This window comes from Aquarana catesbeiana, linkage group LG11 (genome assembly GCF_042186555.1).
Source record: "Aquarana catesbeiana isolate 2022-GZ linkage group LG11, ASM4218655v1, whole genome shotgun sequence".
In the NCBI taxonomy this organism is placed as follows: Eukaryota; Metazoa; Chordata; class Amphibia; order Anura; family Ranidae; genus Aquarana; species Aquarana catesbeiana.
The window spans coordinates 211,325,825-211,340,049 of record NC_133334.1 but is presented as its reverse complement, the minus strand read 5'-3'; the positions used below and the strand labels follow the sequence as shown (position 1 = coordinate 211,340,049).

The window sequence follows — 14,225 nt, the reverse complement described above, 5'->3', positions numbered from 1 at the left end:
TCCCCTTTTTTGTGGCTAGTAAAGGTCTTCAAAAAAGATGAGCGGGGCACTACACTACACTACAGGGAAGGGCTCACCTGTGTCATCAGTAGTTCCAGATGAACCTAGTCGTGCCCCTAGTGTTGTATCCCCTGAAGGACCAGAGGCTTCCGGGCAATCTGAGCCGCTGCGCCTATCTGGGATTGTACCTACAGTCAATGCTGCTGCTTCACCTTTTATCACTAAGGATGAACTGTCCTCAGCCCTAGCCGGGTTAGAGCACAGGATTGCTGGCATGATTACCTCCATCACACAGGGTGGCAAGAAGCGAAGCATGACAGATCCCCCTCCCCGGAGCCTCCTAGTCTGGAGCAGGAATGGGTTGAGGATGGGGAAGAGCCTAAAGCTCAGGATTCTGTGGATGGCCTGGCGGATGAGTCTGCTTCTGAGCAATCTGGACAAGAAGATATCCAGTTGGTGCCTGCCTCTCAATCACAGAGGCTTTTGATCCTGACTCTTACCAAAATGGTTTGTTCTGCCTTTAGGTTGCCTTTTGCAGAGGTTACTGAGCCTCCCTGGTCCTCTTTGGAATCCCTGAGGCCTCTTCAGGCCACACAGACTTTCCCCTTACACCTTCTATTCTATTGGAACAGGTGGTGTATGCTGATTGGGAACATCCTGACAGGATTTTTGTTCCTCCTAAGAGATTTTCCCTTTTATATCTCGTGAATGAAAAGTTTATTAAGAAGTGGAGCATGCCAGCCATGGATGCAGCAGTCTCTTCATTTAAACAAGAACTTGACTTGTCCGGTAGATAACGCACAAGGATTGAAAGACCCTGTTGACAAGAAATTGGAGTCATTATTAAAGGCTTCCCTTTCTTTGGCCAGTTCAGCTATTCAATCAGCTTTTGCAGCAATTGGTATCTGCCAGTTCGTAAAGGATCAGGTCAGACGGCCTGACGGGCCTAACCAGGAGGATGATCTGCCTGAAAATGGTTCGCTGGTCTGAACCTTTATGCAGGGAGCAACTCCTTTACTTCCCCCCATTAGGTCACCTATGTGTCCTTGGGACTTGAACTTGGTGCTGTCTGTATTACCGAAACAACCATTTGAGCCTGTCAAGGAAATTCCATTAGACTTGCTGTCATGCAAGCTAGCCTTCCTGATGGCCATTACCTCGGCTAGAAGGGTGTCGGAGTTGGCCACCCTTTTGTGCAGGGGAACAAACTTGATCCTTTACCACGACAGGGTCGTGTTACAACCTGTTTCATCCCTTTTGCCAAAAGTGGTGTCAGCCTTTCCTTTGAATCAGGACATTATTTTGCCTTCTTTTTTCTCTCAGCCTTGTTCGGCGGAAGATAGACAACTGCATTCCTTGGACGTTGTCCGGGCAGTCAAGGTTAATTTGTCTAGATCTGAGGAGATCCGAGGATCAGACTCCTTTTTTTGTTTTACCAAAAGGACCCAAGAAGGGGCAGGCAGCTTCCATTGCCAATTGGAATATTAGCCTAACTCTGTGTCCCAAGATGTATGAAAAAGAAAATAGGATTTTTTTTGTCATACTTACTTGTAAAAATCCTTTTCTTTCAGTACATCATGGGACACAGAGTTAGGCTAATATTCATTACCTACTAGGTTTTACACCAGCTCTAGGTGAATAGACACTGGTATACAAAGTCTAAAGCCTCATACACACAATTGGATTTTCCACAGACAAAACGTCACTTTTGTCCGAAGGGCGTTGGCCAGGAACTTGTCTTGCATACAAACGGCAAGGAATTGTTGGTCAACAAACACAAACGTAGTGACGTACCACGAGGCTTTCGATTTAATATCAGCCTTCCCTGAGGACTTCTGCACCATGAACACACGAAAGTAGAAGCCCCTGCCTACTTCCGTCAACTTCTTTATTGCCTCCAGAAGACCCTGGACTTTTCTGCGCTTCTTGGAAGTTTTGTGATGAAAAGTGTGTTTGGGGAGGGGGAGGTTTTTAAAATTCTAGATGATACCCTCTCCTTACAATTCTCAGAATTAATTGACTGAAGGAGATTGTGTTCCACTGTGGGGGGAAATCCCCAATCTTCCCCCCAACGCAGATCAGTTTGACAATTTTACGGGCTTGGTCAGGAGGGCAAAAAAAGAAAACTTTTCTGTCTGCTCTAGTACTGCTTCTAGTCTGGGACCAAAAAGTAAGTCCCCTGTGAGAAAAATCCTGCATAACTTGGCTTTAGACGTGCAGTCCCCCTGCCACGTCTTGAGCCATAGAGCTTTTTTTAGCGAAATTAGCTAGCGCCGAGGACCTTGCAGCCATCTGGACTGTTTCTGCTGAAGCGTCCCCGATAGGTCATAGGAAAGGAAGTTAGCATTGATTCCTTAGATGTTCCTTCTTCAATGTGAGCCTGTAATCGAGTCAGCCAGAATTCTAAATTGCAGGTTACTGCCATAGCTGGTTTCAAACAGCGGAATCTAAGGACTTTTTCAAAAGAGTCTATTCTCTTGCGCATTGCATTTGACAAGGCCCCCATATCCTTGAAGGCCAAGTCAGTATGCCTGAACACCTGTGAAAAGGTTACGTCTAGTTTTGGATTTTTGTTCCGAACTGATGCTGGGTCCTCTGAAAAGGGAAACCTGTGCTTCAGTGCACTTGAGAAGAACAGTTTCCTTTCAGGATCATGCCATTCTTTTTTAATCACCTCTACCCAAACCTCATGGACCGGGAACACTTCTTTTCTGTTCCCCTAGGGCCTGGTACATTTGGTCGTGGAGTGATAAAGGTTTCTTATCTGCTTTAATGCCCAAAGTAGTATAAATATACCCCAGCAGACCCTCCACTTCAAGTGAGAGTTTGTACTGAGGTTTACTGGAATCACTTTCCAGCCCTTCTCCCTCTGATTCTGCCTGGGAGCCAGAAGCTGCACTATCCGGCTCCTCCTCAGCCTCGTCCCTGGAGTGCCCCCACTTGTGGCTGCAACCACAGATGTTGCTGGTGCCGTGGAACTAGAAACCCCACAAAAAGCGTTTGAGGAATCAAAAGTGCTAGAAAGATCCTTGACCGAGGCTGCTAGATCACTACATTGCTCTGTGGACTGTTACTTCACTAGGTTATCAATACATTCCTTGCATAAAACTTTTTCCCAGGTGTCCTTTAGGTTGGTTTTACATGAGGGGCATCTCTTTTTAGAGCTGTGAGAGGGTCTGGACTTTTCTGCGGATTTGCTCTGAAAAACATGACAGCACAGACATCAAATTCAGGGACACACTCCTGGAGCGCTGCAGGTCTCCCCCACACGCTCCTTTCCTCTGGGTACCCAGAGGAACAACCCCCCCACCACCACCAGAGGGTTTATATATAAAATATTTTAAAGGGTAAATGCAGCTGAAATGTTGAAATGTTTGTGTAAAGAACAGGTGATTCTGGCGTAGGGCAAGTGCTAGGCACATGCTCTGTCCTACAGTGGAGGACAGCAGTTCAGGAAGTGCTACAGTGCCTTGAAAAAGTATTCTTACTTGAAGTGTTTTACGTTTTTGGTTGTAACATGACAAAATGTAGATGTATTTTACTGGGATTCTATGTGATAGACAAACACAAAAGCAGGACATAATTGTAAAGCGAAAGGAAAACTATTTTCAAAATGTTTTACAAATATCTGAAAAGTTTGGCGTGCATTTGTATTCAGCCCCCTTTACTCTGATACCCCTAACTAAAATCTAGTGGAACCAATTGCCTTCAGAAGTCACCTAATTAGTAAATAGAGTCCACATGTGTGTAATTTAATCTCAGTACAGCTGTTGTGTGAAGCACTCAGGAGGTTTGTTAGTGAACAAACTGCATTATGAAGGCCAAGGAACACACCAGAAAGCGTATGGCACAACTGCAAACCTACCAAGACATGGCCATCTGCCTAAACTGACAGGCGGGCAAGGAGAGCCCTAATCAGGGAAGCAGCCAAGAATCTGTCCACGAGACAACTATTAGTCATGCACTCCACAAATTATGTGGCACTTTGTGCTGGTCCACCGCATGAAATGCTAATAAAAATAATTTTTTTTGGTTGTAACATGACAAATGTGGAAAATTTTGAGGGGTATGAATACCTTTTCAAAGGCACTGTATGAATATCAGTCCCGCAAGATCATCTAGAAAAGACCATGTGGCACAAGCTTGAGCCTAAGGGTGCAATAACAGCGGTTTAATTTTTTTTTTTTATGTGTCTGCAATGAAAAAACCCACACACTACTTAGAAATAAAAAAAAAAAAAAAAAAAAAAAAAACTACTTTTGTCTGGCTTTCATGTGCTCATGAATACACAATGACGGTTTCACCACTTTTTTTATTAAAAAAAAAAATATTCAACTTTATACACTTTTGGTGCCCAAGTACTGCTGCAGTATACCATTTGCCAACAATTATGAGCAATGAAATTACATATGCAAAATATTTACTGGAACAATACATCTTGATAGATAGAAATGTGACCTAATCAACTGGTGTGTGGACCTGAAAAGGAAGGAGAATGATATTATATAACTGTAGGGAAAGTAGGCTACACTTCATATATCATCACTCTGCTAAACCATTACAAACAGAAAACGAAAAAAAAAAAACCTGACTGCAACAGCCTTAGACTCTGTAAGCAACTATAAAACAGTTTACCAGAAATGTAAGTGGAATCTGCCTATAAAAATGGTACCTGTAGTAAGAGAAAGCAAGACTTTGCCATTGTGGACCACCTTTTAAAAATCGTAGTTACATGGTTGCCGCAAGCCATGCTTTTTAGGTCACCGACATGGACCACATACAGTGCCTTCCAAAAGTATTCACCCCCTTGGCTTTTTACCTATTTTGTTACATTACAGCCTTTAGTTCAAGGGTTTTTTTTTTTTTTTTTTTTACCTGAATTATATGTGATGTATCAGAACACAATTGTCTAAGTTGGTGAAGTAAAATTAGAAAAATATATACATATAATAAACTGATAATTGGCATGTGCGTATGTATTCACTCCCTTTGTTATGAAGCCCATAAAAAGCTCTGGTGCAACCAATTGCTTTCAGAAGTCGCATAATTAGTGAAATGATGTCCACCTGTTTGCAGTCTAAGTTTCACATGATCTGTCGTTACATATACACAACTTTCTGAAAGGCCCCAGAGGCTGTAGCACCTAAGCAAGAGGCACCACTAACCAAACACTGCCATGAAGACCAAAGAAGTCTCCAGACAAGTAAGGGACAATGTTGTTGACAAGTACAAGTCAGGGTTAGGTTATAAAAAAATATCCAAATCTTTGATGATCCCTAGGAGCACCATCAAATCTATCATAACCAAATGAAAAGAACATGGCACAACAGCAAACCTGCCAAGAGACGACTGCACACCAAGAGGGTATTAATCAGGCAGCACAGAGACCTAAGGTAACCCTGGAGGAGCTGCAGAGCTCCACAGCAGAGACTGGAGTATCTGTACATAGGACGACAATAAGCCGTACGCTTCATAGAGTTGGGTTTTATGGCAGAGTGGTCAGAAGAAAGCCATTACTTTCAGCAAAAAACAAAATGACACATTTTGAGTTTGCGAAAAGGCATGTGGGAGACTCCCAAAATGTATGGAGGAAGGTGCTCTGGTCTGATGAGACTAAAATTTTACTTTTTGGCCATCAAGGAAAACGCTATGTCTGGCACAAACCCAACACATCACATCACCCAAAGAACACCATCCCCACAGTAAAACATGGTGGTCGCAGCATCATGCTGCGGGGATGTTTTTCAGCAGTCGGGACTGGGAAACTGGATGTTCAAACAATCCATGTTAATTCCAGTTTGTGAGGCAACAAAACACAAAAAAAATGCAAAGGGGGGTGAATTCTTTTGCAAAGCACTGTATACAGATATTAAAAGGCAAAGGTAATTGAAAACAACCGATCTGTTTCATGTTTGTGAGGCATACACTAATACAGACAATTTCCATGATCAAAAAGGGGATTTCAGCAATGATAGCTTTTGTATATACAGGTTTCCTTTTAAGCTAGGCACAGAGCCAGTATAATCACAACTTTGCTAGCCATATATGAAGCAAATTTTTAGGCCAGCATATTTCTTCTTATGCATTGTGCAGTCATTGATGGTCTATAGGTGTGTGGTACGCATATGCCAACCACATGCCCCCACCCCCTAATCCTGAAGTTGGATGCAACTGCTGAATGAAGGGACTGGTCAGCTTGTGTCACTCTGTGGCTTCTGACCTGCGTCTTAACATGTGAGTCGCATGTACTGCCTATACCAGTGATGGTGAACCTTGGCACCCCAGATGTTTTGTAACTACATTTCTCATGATGCTCATCTACACTGCAGAGTACATGAGGATCATGGGAAATGTAGTTTCAAAACATCTGGGCTGCCAAGGTTCGCCATCACTGGCCTATACTTTTAATTTCTGAAATAGGAGACATTCAGAACTTTGATCTCCACTCATCTCTACTGCAGCCATCTTGGCAGGAACTGGAAACCTACCATAATTTCCTCTAACATGCTGATCTACTGCTACAGTGGAGTGGTTGGTATTCCGAATTGGTAGGTGACCGTGACTGCATACAGATACAATGTAGTTAAGAATGAAGAGAGCTGAATGCTGAATGTATATGGACATAATGACATTGGCGACATGCAGACACACTTACAATATCACACATACCAGCAATAATTGGTATCAAATTAGCAAATGGGCTAATTTCTTTATCATCCATTAAGGGACACAGGATCAGTAGTAATTCATAGACAATAAGACCCCTTTCACACTGGGGTGGTTTAGCGCTAGGAATAGCCTTTGCTAAGCGCCTGAAAACCACTTCTTATTCATTCCAGTGCACCTTTTCACACTGGGGCGGTGCACTTGTGGGATGGGAAAAAAGTCCTGCAAGCAGCATCTTTGCTAATGAGTGGGCAGCTTTGAAAGCACCGCAAAGTGGGAATTTTTAACCCCATTTTGGGGGGCAAAAGCGCCGCTTAAACAGCGGTAAAGCTCTACTCGTCGCTAACACGGCGGCCCCAGTGTGAAAGGGGGCCAAGGGTTATGCTACTGCCTTCAGGAGGAATTGGACATGGTCACACAAAAAAGCTGCTTGCAAAGCATAACCCCTCCTGCTCCCATCATGCTTCATTTTTTTGCTAGTAACTCTGCTGAGCTCTTTTTGCAGCAATCAGCTAATGTTTGTAGCTGGACCTTGCCGGATCAAAGATCGTGGGGCTTGCCTGTAATGTGACCTTCAGCACTGTGTTCCGATTGTGGCACTTCTCAGACCCCTGTGTACTGCATTAGTTAACTGCAGAGTGCTTTCCACGTTTACAGCTGTGTGTTGTGAAAATTACTCCCTTACCCCCTTCCTGACCAGAGCACTTTTTACAATTTGCAACTGCGTCGCTTTTACTGCTAATTGCGCGGTCATGCAATGCTGTACCCAAACAAAATTTGCGTCCTTTTCTTCCCACAAATAGAGCTTTCTTTTGATGGTATTTGCTCACCTCTGCGGTTTTTATTTTTTGCGCTATAAACAGAAAAAGACCGAAAATTTTGAAAAAAAAATGATATTTTCTACTTTTTGTTATAAAAAAAATCCAATAAACTCAATTTTAGTCATACATTTAGGCCAAAATGTATTCGGCCACGTCTTTGGTAAAAAAAAATGTCAATAAGCGTATATTTATTGGTTTGCGCAAAAGTTATAGCGTCTACAAACTAGGGTACATTTTCTGGAATTTACACAGCTTTTAGTTTATGACTGCCTATGTCATTTCTTGAGGTGCTAAAATGGCAGGGCAGTACAAAACCCCCACAAATGACCCCATTTTGGAAAGTAGACACCCCAAGGAAATTGCTGAGGGGCATGTTGAGCCCATTGAATATTAATTTTTTTTGTCCCAAGTGATTGAATAATGACAAAAAAAAAAGAAAAAAAATTACAAAAAGTTGTCACTAAATTATATATTGCTCACACAGGCCATGGGCATATGTGGAATTGCATCCCAAAATACATTCTGCTGCTTCTCCCGAGTATGGGGATACCACATGTGTGGGACTTTTTGGGAGCCTAGCCGCGTACGGGGCCCCGAAAACCAATCACCGCCTTCAGGATTTCTAAGGGCGTAAATTTTTGATTTCACTCCTCACTACCTATCACAATTTTGAAGGCCATAAAATGCCCAGATGGCACAAACCCCCCCCAAATGACCCCATTTTGGAAAGTAGACACCCCAAGCTATTTGCTGAGAGGCATGGTGAGTATTTTGAAGAGTGAAATCAAAAATTTACGCCCTTAGAAAGCCTGAAGGCGGTGCTTGGTTTTCGGGGTCCCGTACGCGGCTAGGCTCCCAAAAAGTCTTACACATGTGGTATCCCCGTACTCAGGAGAAGCAGCAGAATGTATTTTGGGGTGTAATTTCACATATTCCAATGGCATGTTTGAGCAATATATCATTTAGTGACAACTTTGTTCAAAAAAAAAAAAAAAAATTTGTCTCTTTCCCGCAACTTGTGTCACAATATAAAATATTCCATGGACTCGACATGCCTCTCAGCAAATAGCTTGGGGTGTCTACTTTCCAAAATAGGGTCATTTGGGAGGGTTTTGAACTGTCCTGGCATTTTATGCACAATATTTAGAAGCTTATGTCACACATCACCCACTCTTCTAACCACTTGAAGATAAAGCCCTTTCTGACACTTTGTTTACATGAAAAAATTATTTTTTTTTTGCAAGAAAATTACTTTGAACCCCCAAACATTATATATTTAAAGCAAATGCCCTACAGATTAAAATGGTGGGCGTTTCATTTTTTTTTTTTATACAGTATTTGCGCAGCGATTTTTCAAACGCATTTTTTGGGGAAAAAAAACACACTTTTTTAAATTTTAATGCACTAAAACACACTATATTGCCCAAATGTTTGATGAAATATAAAAGATGATCTTAGGCAGAGTACATGGATACCAAACATGACATGCTTTAAAATTGCGCACAAACGTGCAGTGGCAACAAAATAAATACATTTTTAAAAGCCTTTATAGGTTACCACTTTAGATTTACAGAGGAGGTCTATTGCTAAAATTACTGCCCTCGATCTGACCTTCACGGTGATACCTCACATGCATGGTGCAATTGCTGTTTACATTTGACGCCAGACCGACGCTTGCGTTCGCCTTAGCGCGAGAGCAGGGGTGCTTTTTTTTTTTCTTCCATTTTTTTTTTTTTTTCATTTTTTTTTTTTTGCTTTTTTATCTTATTTTTTAAACTGTTCCTTTCATTTTTTTTTTAATCATTTTTATTATCTCAGGGAATGTAAATATCCCCTATGATAGCAATAGGTAGTGACAGGTACACTTTTTTTGAAAAAATTGGGGTCTATTAGACCCTAGATCTCTCCTCTGCCCTCAAAGCATCTGACCACACCAAGATCGGTGTGATAAAATGCTTTCCCAATTTCCCAATGGCGCTGTTTATATCCGGCGAAATCTAAGTCATGAAATGCTCGTAGCTTCCGGTTTCTTAGGCCATAGAGATCTTTGGAGCCACTCTGGTCTCTGATCAGCTCTCTGGTCAGCTGGCTGAATCACCGGCTGCATTCTCAGGTTCCCTGTTGGGACAGGAGAGCCAGAGAAAAACACGGAAGACGGGGGGGGCCATTCCCTCCCACTGCTTGTAAAAGCAGTCTAGAGGCCAATTAGCCGCTAGGATTGCTTTTACATGAAAGCCGACCGCTGGCTGAAAAGAAAGATACCAAGATGATACCTAAACCTGTAGGCATTATTCTGGTATAACCACTCAAAGTCGTGAATGGCGTACCTGAAGACAAAAAAAATGGTTAACAATAAAACAAAGTAAACGGTAAAGTATAAAAAATTGCATACCTGAAAAGCAAACATGATAAAACATAATAACAATAAAACATTGCAGAATAGAATACAGTAAAAAAAGAGCAGAACAATAGAGAGAGAGAGAACAATAAAACAACAACTATTTTTCTTTATTGTATATATTTTTTTGTGTTTTTTATTATTATTATTAATTAGGATTGGCGAATGCAGCAGTAAAGGCACTATGGGCACGACGGGCCTGTTTGTCTTCTTCTTGGTGGCAACGGGACACTACTTGTGCTTGCCACCTCACCAGCTTGAACTGCACTTATGGGACTCGCCATGTCACCAAGTGTTACTGCAGTGCTGGTTTGACTACGACCGGGGTGTACTAGGCCGCTGATGCTTGGCAGTTCACCAAAACGTTACAAAAAAAAAAAAAACTTAGCGATCGCCGGGATCAGGCCTGACTCTGCGAACGCTGCAGTTATGGGTTTAGTGTTTTGTAAGTGACAGTGATCAATCGATACTGCACTTGGATGGGCTGGGCTGGGCCGGGCGGAGGGGCAAAACGCAGGTGCTAGGCTGATCCTGCTAACACTGCGTTTTTGGGAACCCTAAACTGCTGGGGACGCTAGTATAGATCTGAACGGACCACTAAGGGAGGTGTACGGTGCGTGCGTGGGTGTTAGCGGTACTGGCGCTAACCTGACGCTGCCTGGGGCGACGCATATCACCACCGGGCGATCAGGGGGCTAAACCTTTATTAGGTAATAAACGGCGGGTGCCCTGACACTATAAAAAAATAAACTAACTAACCAGCGTCACCCGTAACAGTTATACGGTGATCACTGGTGAAAGGGTTAACTAGGGGGCAATCAAGGGGTTAAAACCTTTATTAGGTAGTATATGGGGGTCCCTGACGCTATAAAACGCTGACGGCGGACCTAAATATTTGGCTCCATAACTAGCGTCACCAGTGACACTAATACAGCGATCAGAAAAACAATCGCTTAGTGACACTGGCGACGGGGGGTGATCAAGGGGTTAAAACTTTATTAGGGGGGGGTACCCTAGACCTAAAGGGGGCTAACACTCACTGCCCTACCACACTAACTGTCACAAACTGACACCAATGCAGTAATCAGGAAAAAAAAAACTGCTTGGTGTCAGTGTGACGGGGGTGGGGGGTGATCGGGGGTGTATTGTGTGCCTGGCATGTTCTACTGTATGTGTATCGATGTCTTCTCTCCTCGGCGCCGGAATGGAAAATACCAAGCCGAGGAGAGATGACATCATTTCCTCTGCAGCTGTTTACCATACAGCAGCAGAGGAATGATCCCATTGGCTGGGAGCGATCGGGAGGGGGGGCCACGAATGGATGGCCTCCCCCTCACCTCCGATCGCCGGGGGACAAACACCGACCGCCTCGGGCACCGGGGGGGGGTCAGATCACGTACAGGTACGTGATTCTGCCTGCCCGTGCCATTCTGCCGCAGTATATCTGCGTGAGGCGGTTGGCAAGTGGTTAAGAAGCTGTAAACACTACAATAGACAAAATATTGTGCTTGAAAATCTGTGTGGTAAAAGTGCAGCACTATTGTGCCAGTGATCCAATGAAATGAACCACACAATTATAATAAAATGTGATCACAACATAAAAAAAGATTTTGGACTAATTATTATTATTATTATTATTATTCAGGATTTATATAGCGCCAACAGTTTACGCAGCGCTTTACAATATAAAAGGGAGACAATACAGTTATAATACAATACAATACAATAGGATTAAGAGGGCCCTGCTCAGAAGAGCTTACAATCTAATAGGGTGGGGCAGGTGGTACAAAAGGTTGTAACTGTGGGGAATGAGCTGGTGGAAGTGGTAGGAGATTAGTTGGAGACGTGATAGGCTTTCCTGAAGAGATGAGTTTTCAGGGATTGCCTGAAGGTAGCAAGAGTAGGGGCTAGCCGGATAGATGGAGGTAGCGAGTTCCAGAGGATGGGAGAGGCTCTGGAGAAATCCTGGAGACGAGCATGGGAGGAGGAGATGAGAGAGCTTGAAAGCAGGAGGTCTTGAGAAGAGCGGAGAGGACGATTTGGGTGATATTTGGAGACAAGATTAGTGATGTAGCTTGGGGCAGAGTTGTGAATGGCTTTGTATGTTGTGGTTAGAATTTTGAATTTAATTCGCTGGGTGATTGGGAGCCAGTGTAGGGATTGAAGTAGAGGGTTGGCAGACACTGAGCGGTTGGTAAGGTGGATAAGTCTGGCAGCAGCATTCATGATAGACTGAAGAGGGGATAGCCTATGGAGCGGTAGGCCAATGAGAAGGGAGTTGCAATAGTCAAGGCGAGAGATAACAAGGGAGTGAATGAGGAGCTTGGTGGTTTCATTTGTTAAAAAAGGGCGAATTTTAGAGATGTTACGGAGGTGAATTCTACAAACTTTTGACAATGATTGGATTTGAGGCTGAAATGACAAGTCGGAGTCTAGGATTACACCTAGTACCCTGGCGTGAGGGGAGGGACTGATGGTTGCATTGTTGATTTTGATGGAAAAGTCATGGAGGGGGGCACGGGCGGGGGGGAATATTAATAGCTCAGTTTTAGAGAGATTTAGTTTAAGGAAGTGGTGCGACATCCATGCTGATATGTCAGTTAGTAAGTTAGTAATGCGAGAGGAGACTGAAGGAGTGAGGTGAGGAGTAGACAGATAGATTTGGGTGTCATCAGCGTATAAGTGGTATTGGAAGCCGTGGGCAGTTATTAGGTGACCAAGGGAGGTAGTGTAGATAGAGAAGAGAAGGGGTCCAAGAACCGAGCCTTGGGGGACCCCCACAGAAAGGGGCAATGGAGAGGAGGAGACAGAGTTGTAGGTGACACTGAAGGAGCGCTGTGATAAATAGCCAGAGAACCAGGATAGAGCAGAATCTCGGAGGCCAAGGGAATGTAGTTTATTGAGAAGGAGCGGGTGGTCAACAGTATCAAAGGCCGCAGAGAGGTCAAGTAGTAGGAGTATGGAGTACTGGCTGTTGGTTTTAGCAGTTAGTAAATCGTTAGTGAGTTTTAGTAAGGTAGTTTCCGTGGAGTGCTGCGAGCGAAAGCCAGACTGTAAGGGGTCAAGAAGGTTATTTTCATTGAGGTAGGAGCTAAGACGGTTGTAGACTAAGCGTTCTAGAAGTTTAGAGGTGAATGGGAGTAATGAGATGGGTCTTAAGTTGTTCAGGTCGGTAGGGTCCAGTGAGGGCTTTTTAAGAATGGGAGTGATCTGTGCATGTTTTAGAGGGGAGGGGAAAATGCCACTAGAAAGGGAGAGATTGAAGATGTGGGTGAGGGAGCATAGGATAGAAGAAGAGGGTGACCGTAGTAGTTGTGAGGGAACAGGATCCAAGGGACAATTGGTTAGGTGGGCATTCGAGAAAATTTTTGTAACCTCTTCCGTAGTAGCCAATTCAAAAGAGGAGAGGGTTGAATGTGCTGCTGGGCAAGGTATGATGGGTGGGGAAGATGTACGCACAGTGGAGATGTCCTCACGAATTGCATTGATCTTGTCTTTGAAGTGATTGGCAATCTCTTGGGCAGTGAGTGAGTTAGTGGGTAGAGGGGGTGGTGGACGAAGCAGAGAGTTAAAGGTTGAGAAGAGCCGACGGGGACTGGATGACAAGGAATTAATAAGAGAGACAAAGTAGGCTTGTTTGGCAGCATGGAGGCATGAATTGTATTTTAGAAGGGCAGATTTATATAGGGTGAAATCTTGCAGGCATTTGGTTTTACGCCACAGTCGTTCAAGAGCACGGCAATGTCTCTTGAGATTTCTAGTGTTGTCAGTTTGCCAGGGTTGTAACGGTCGGGGTCTAATTCTGCGTGTGGTTAGGGGAGCAAGTGCATCTAGTGATGATGAGAGTGAACTGTTGTAGACAGAAGTGGCCAGGTCAGGACAGGACAGGGGAGAGATTATGTCATATAGGTTGTCAGTAGCAGAATAGAGAAGAGAAGGGTTAAAGTGGCGAAGGTTTCTACAAGTAATTGTTTGCTGCTTGGAGGGATGGGTGGTTGGAGGCAAGGATACAGTGAAAGTAATGAGGTTGTGATCAGATAGAGGAAAGGGGGTGTTGGTGAGGTTGCCAGGGTTGCAGAGATGGGAGAATACAAGGTCAAGGGTATTACCATTGGAGTGAGTGGAAGTATGTGTCCATTGGGTTAGGTCAAAAGATGAGGTTAAGTTGAGAAGTTTAGCTGTAGTTGGGCTGTTGACATTGACAGGAATGTTAAAGTCACCAAGAATAATGGTGGGTATTTCAGAGGAGAGAAAGTAGGGTAGCCAGGCAGCAAAGTCATCAATGAAGCGCGATACCGGTCCTGGAGGCCTATAAATTGCTGCAATCCTCAGAGAAATGG

At 43.7% G+C, this 14,225-nt stretch overlaps 1 protein-coding gene across 1 annotated transcript in view; it reads right to left on the bottom strand.

Annotated features, from left to right (window-relative positions):
• Positions 1–4,292: 4,292 nt before the first annotated feature.
• RNASEH2C (ribonuclease H2 subunit C) overlaps positions 4,293–14,225 on the bottom strand; it is a 40,801-nt gene continuing 30,868 nt past the window's right edge. Inside the window, exon 5 of the mRNA XM_073605246.1 lies at positions 4,293–4,479. Within this exon, the coding sequence (XP_073461347.1) occupies positions 4,459–4,479 (21 nt within the window). The 3' untranslated portion in view covers positions 4,293–4,458. The remainder of the gene's footprint in view (positions 4,480–14,225) is intronic.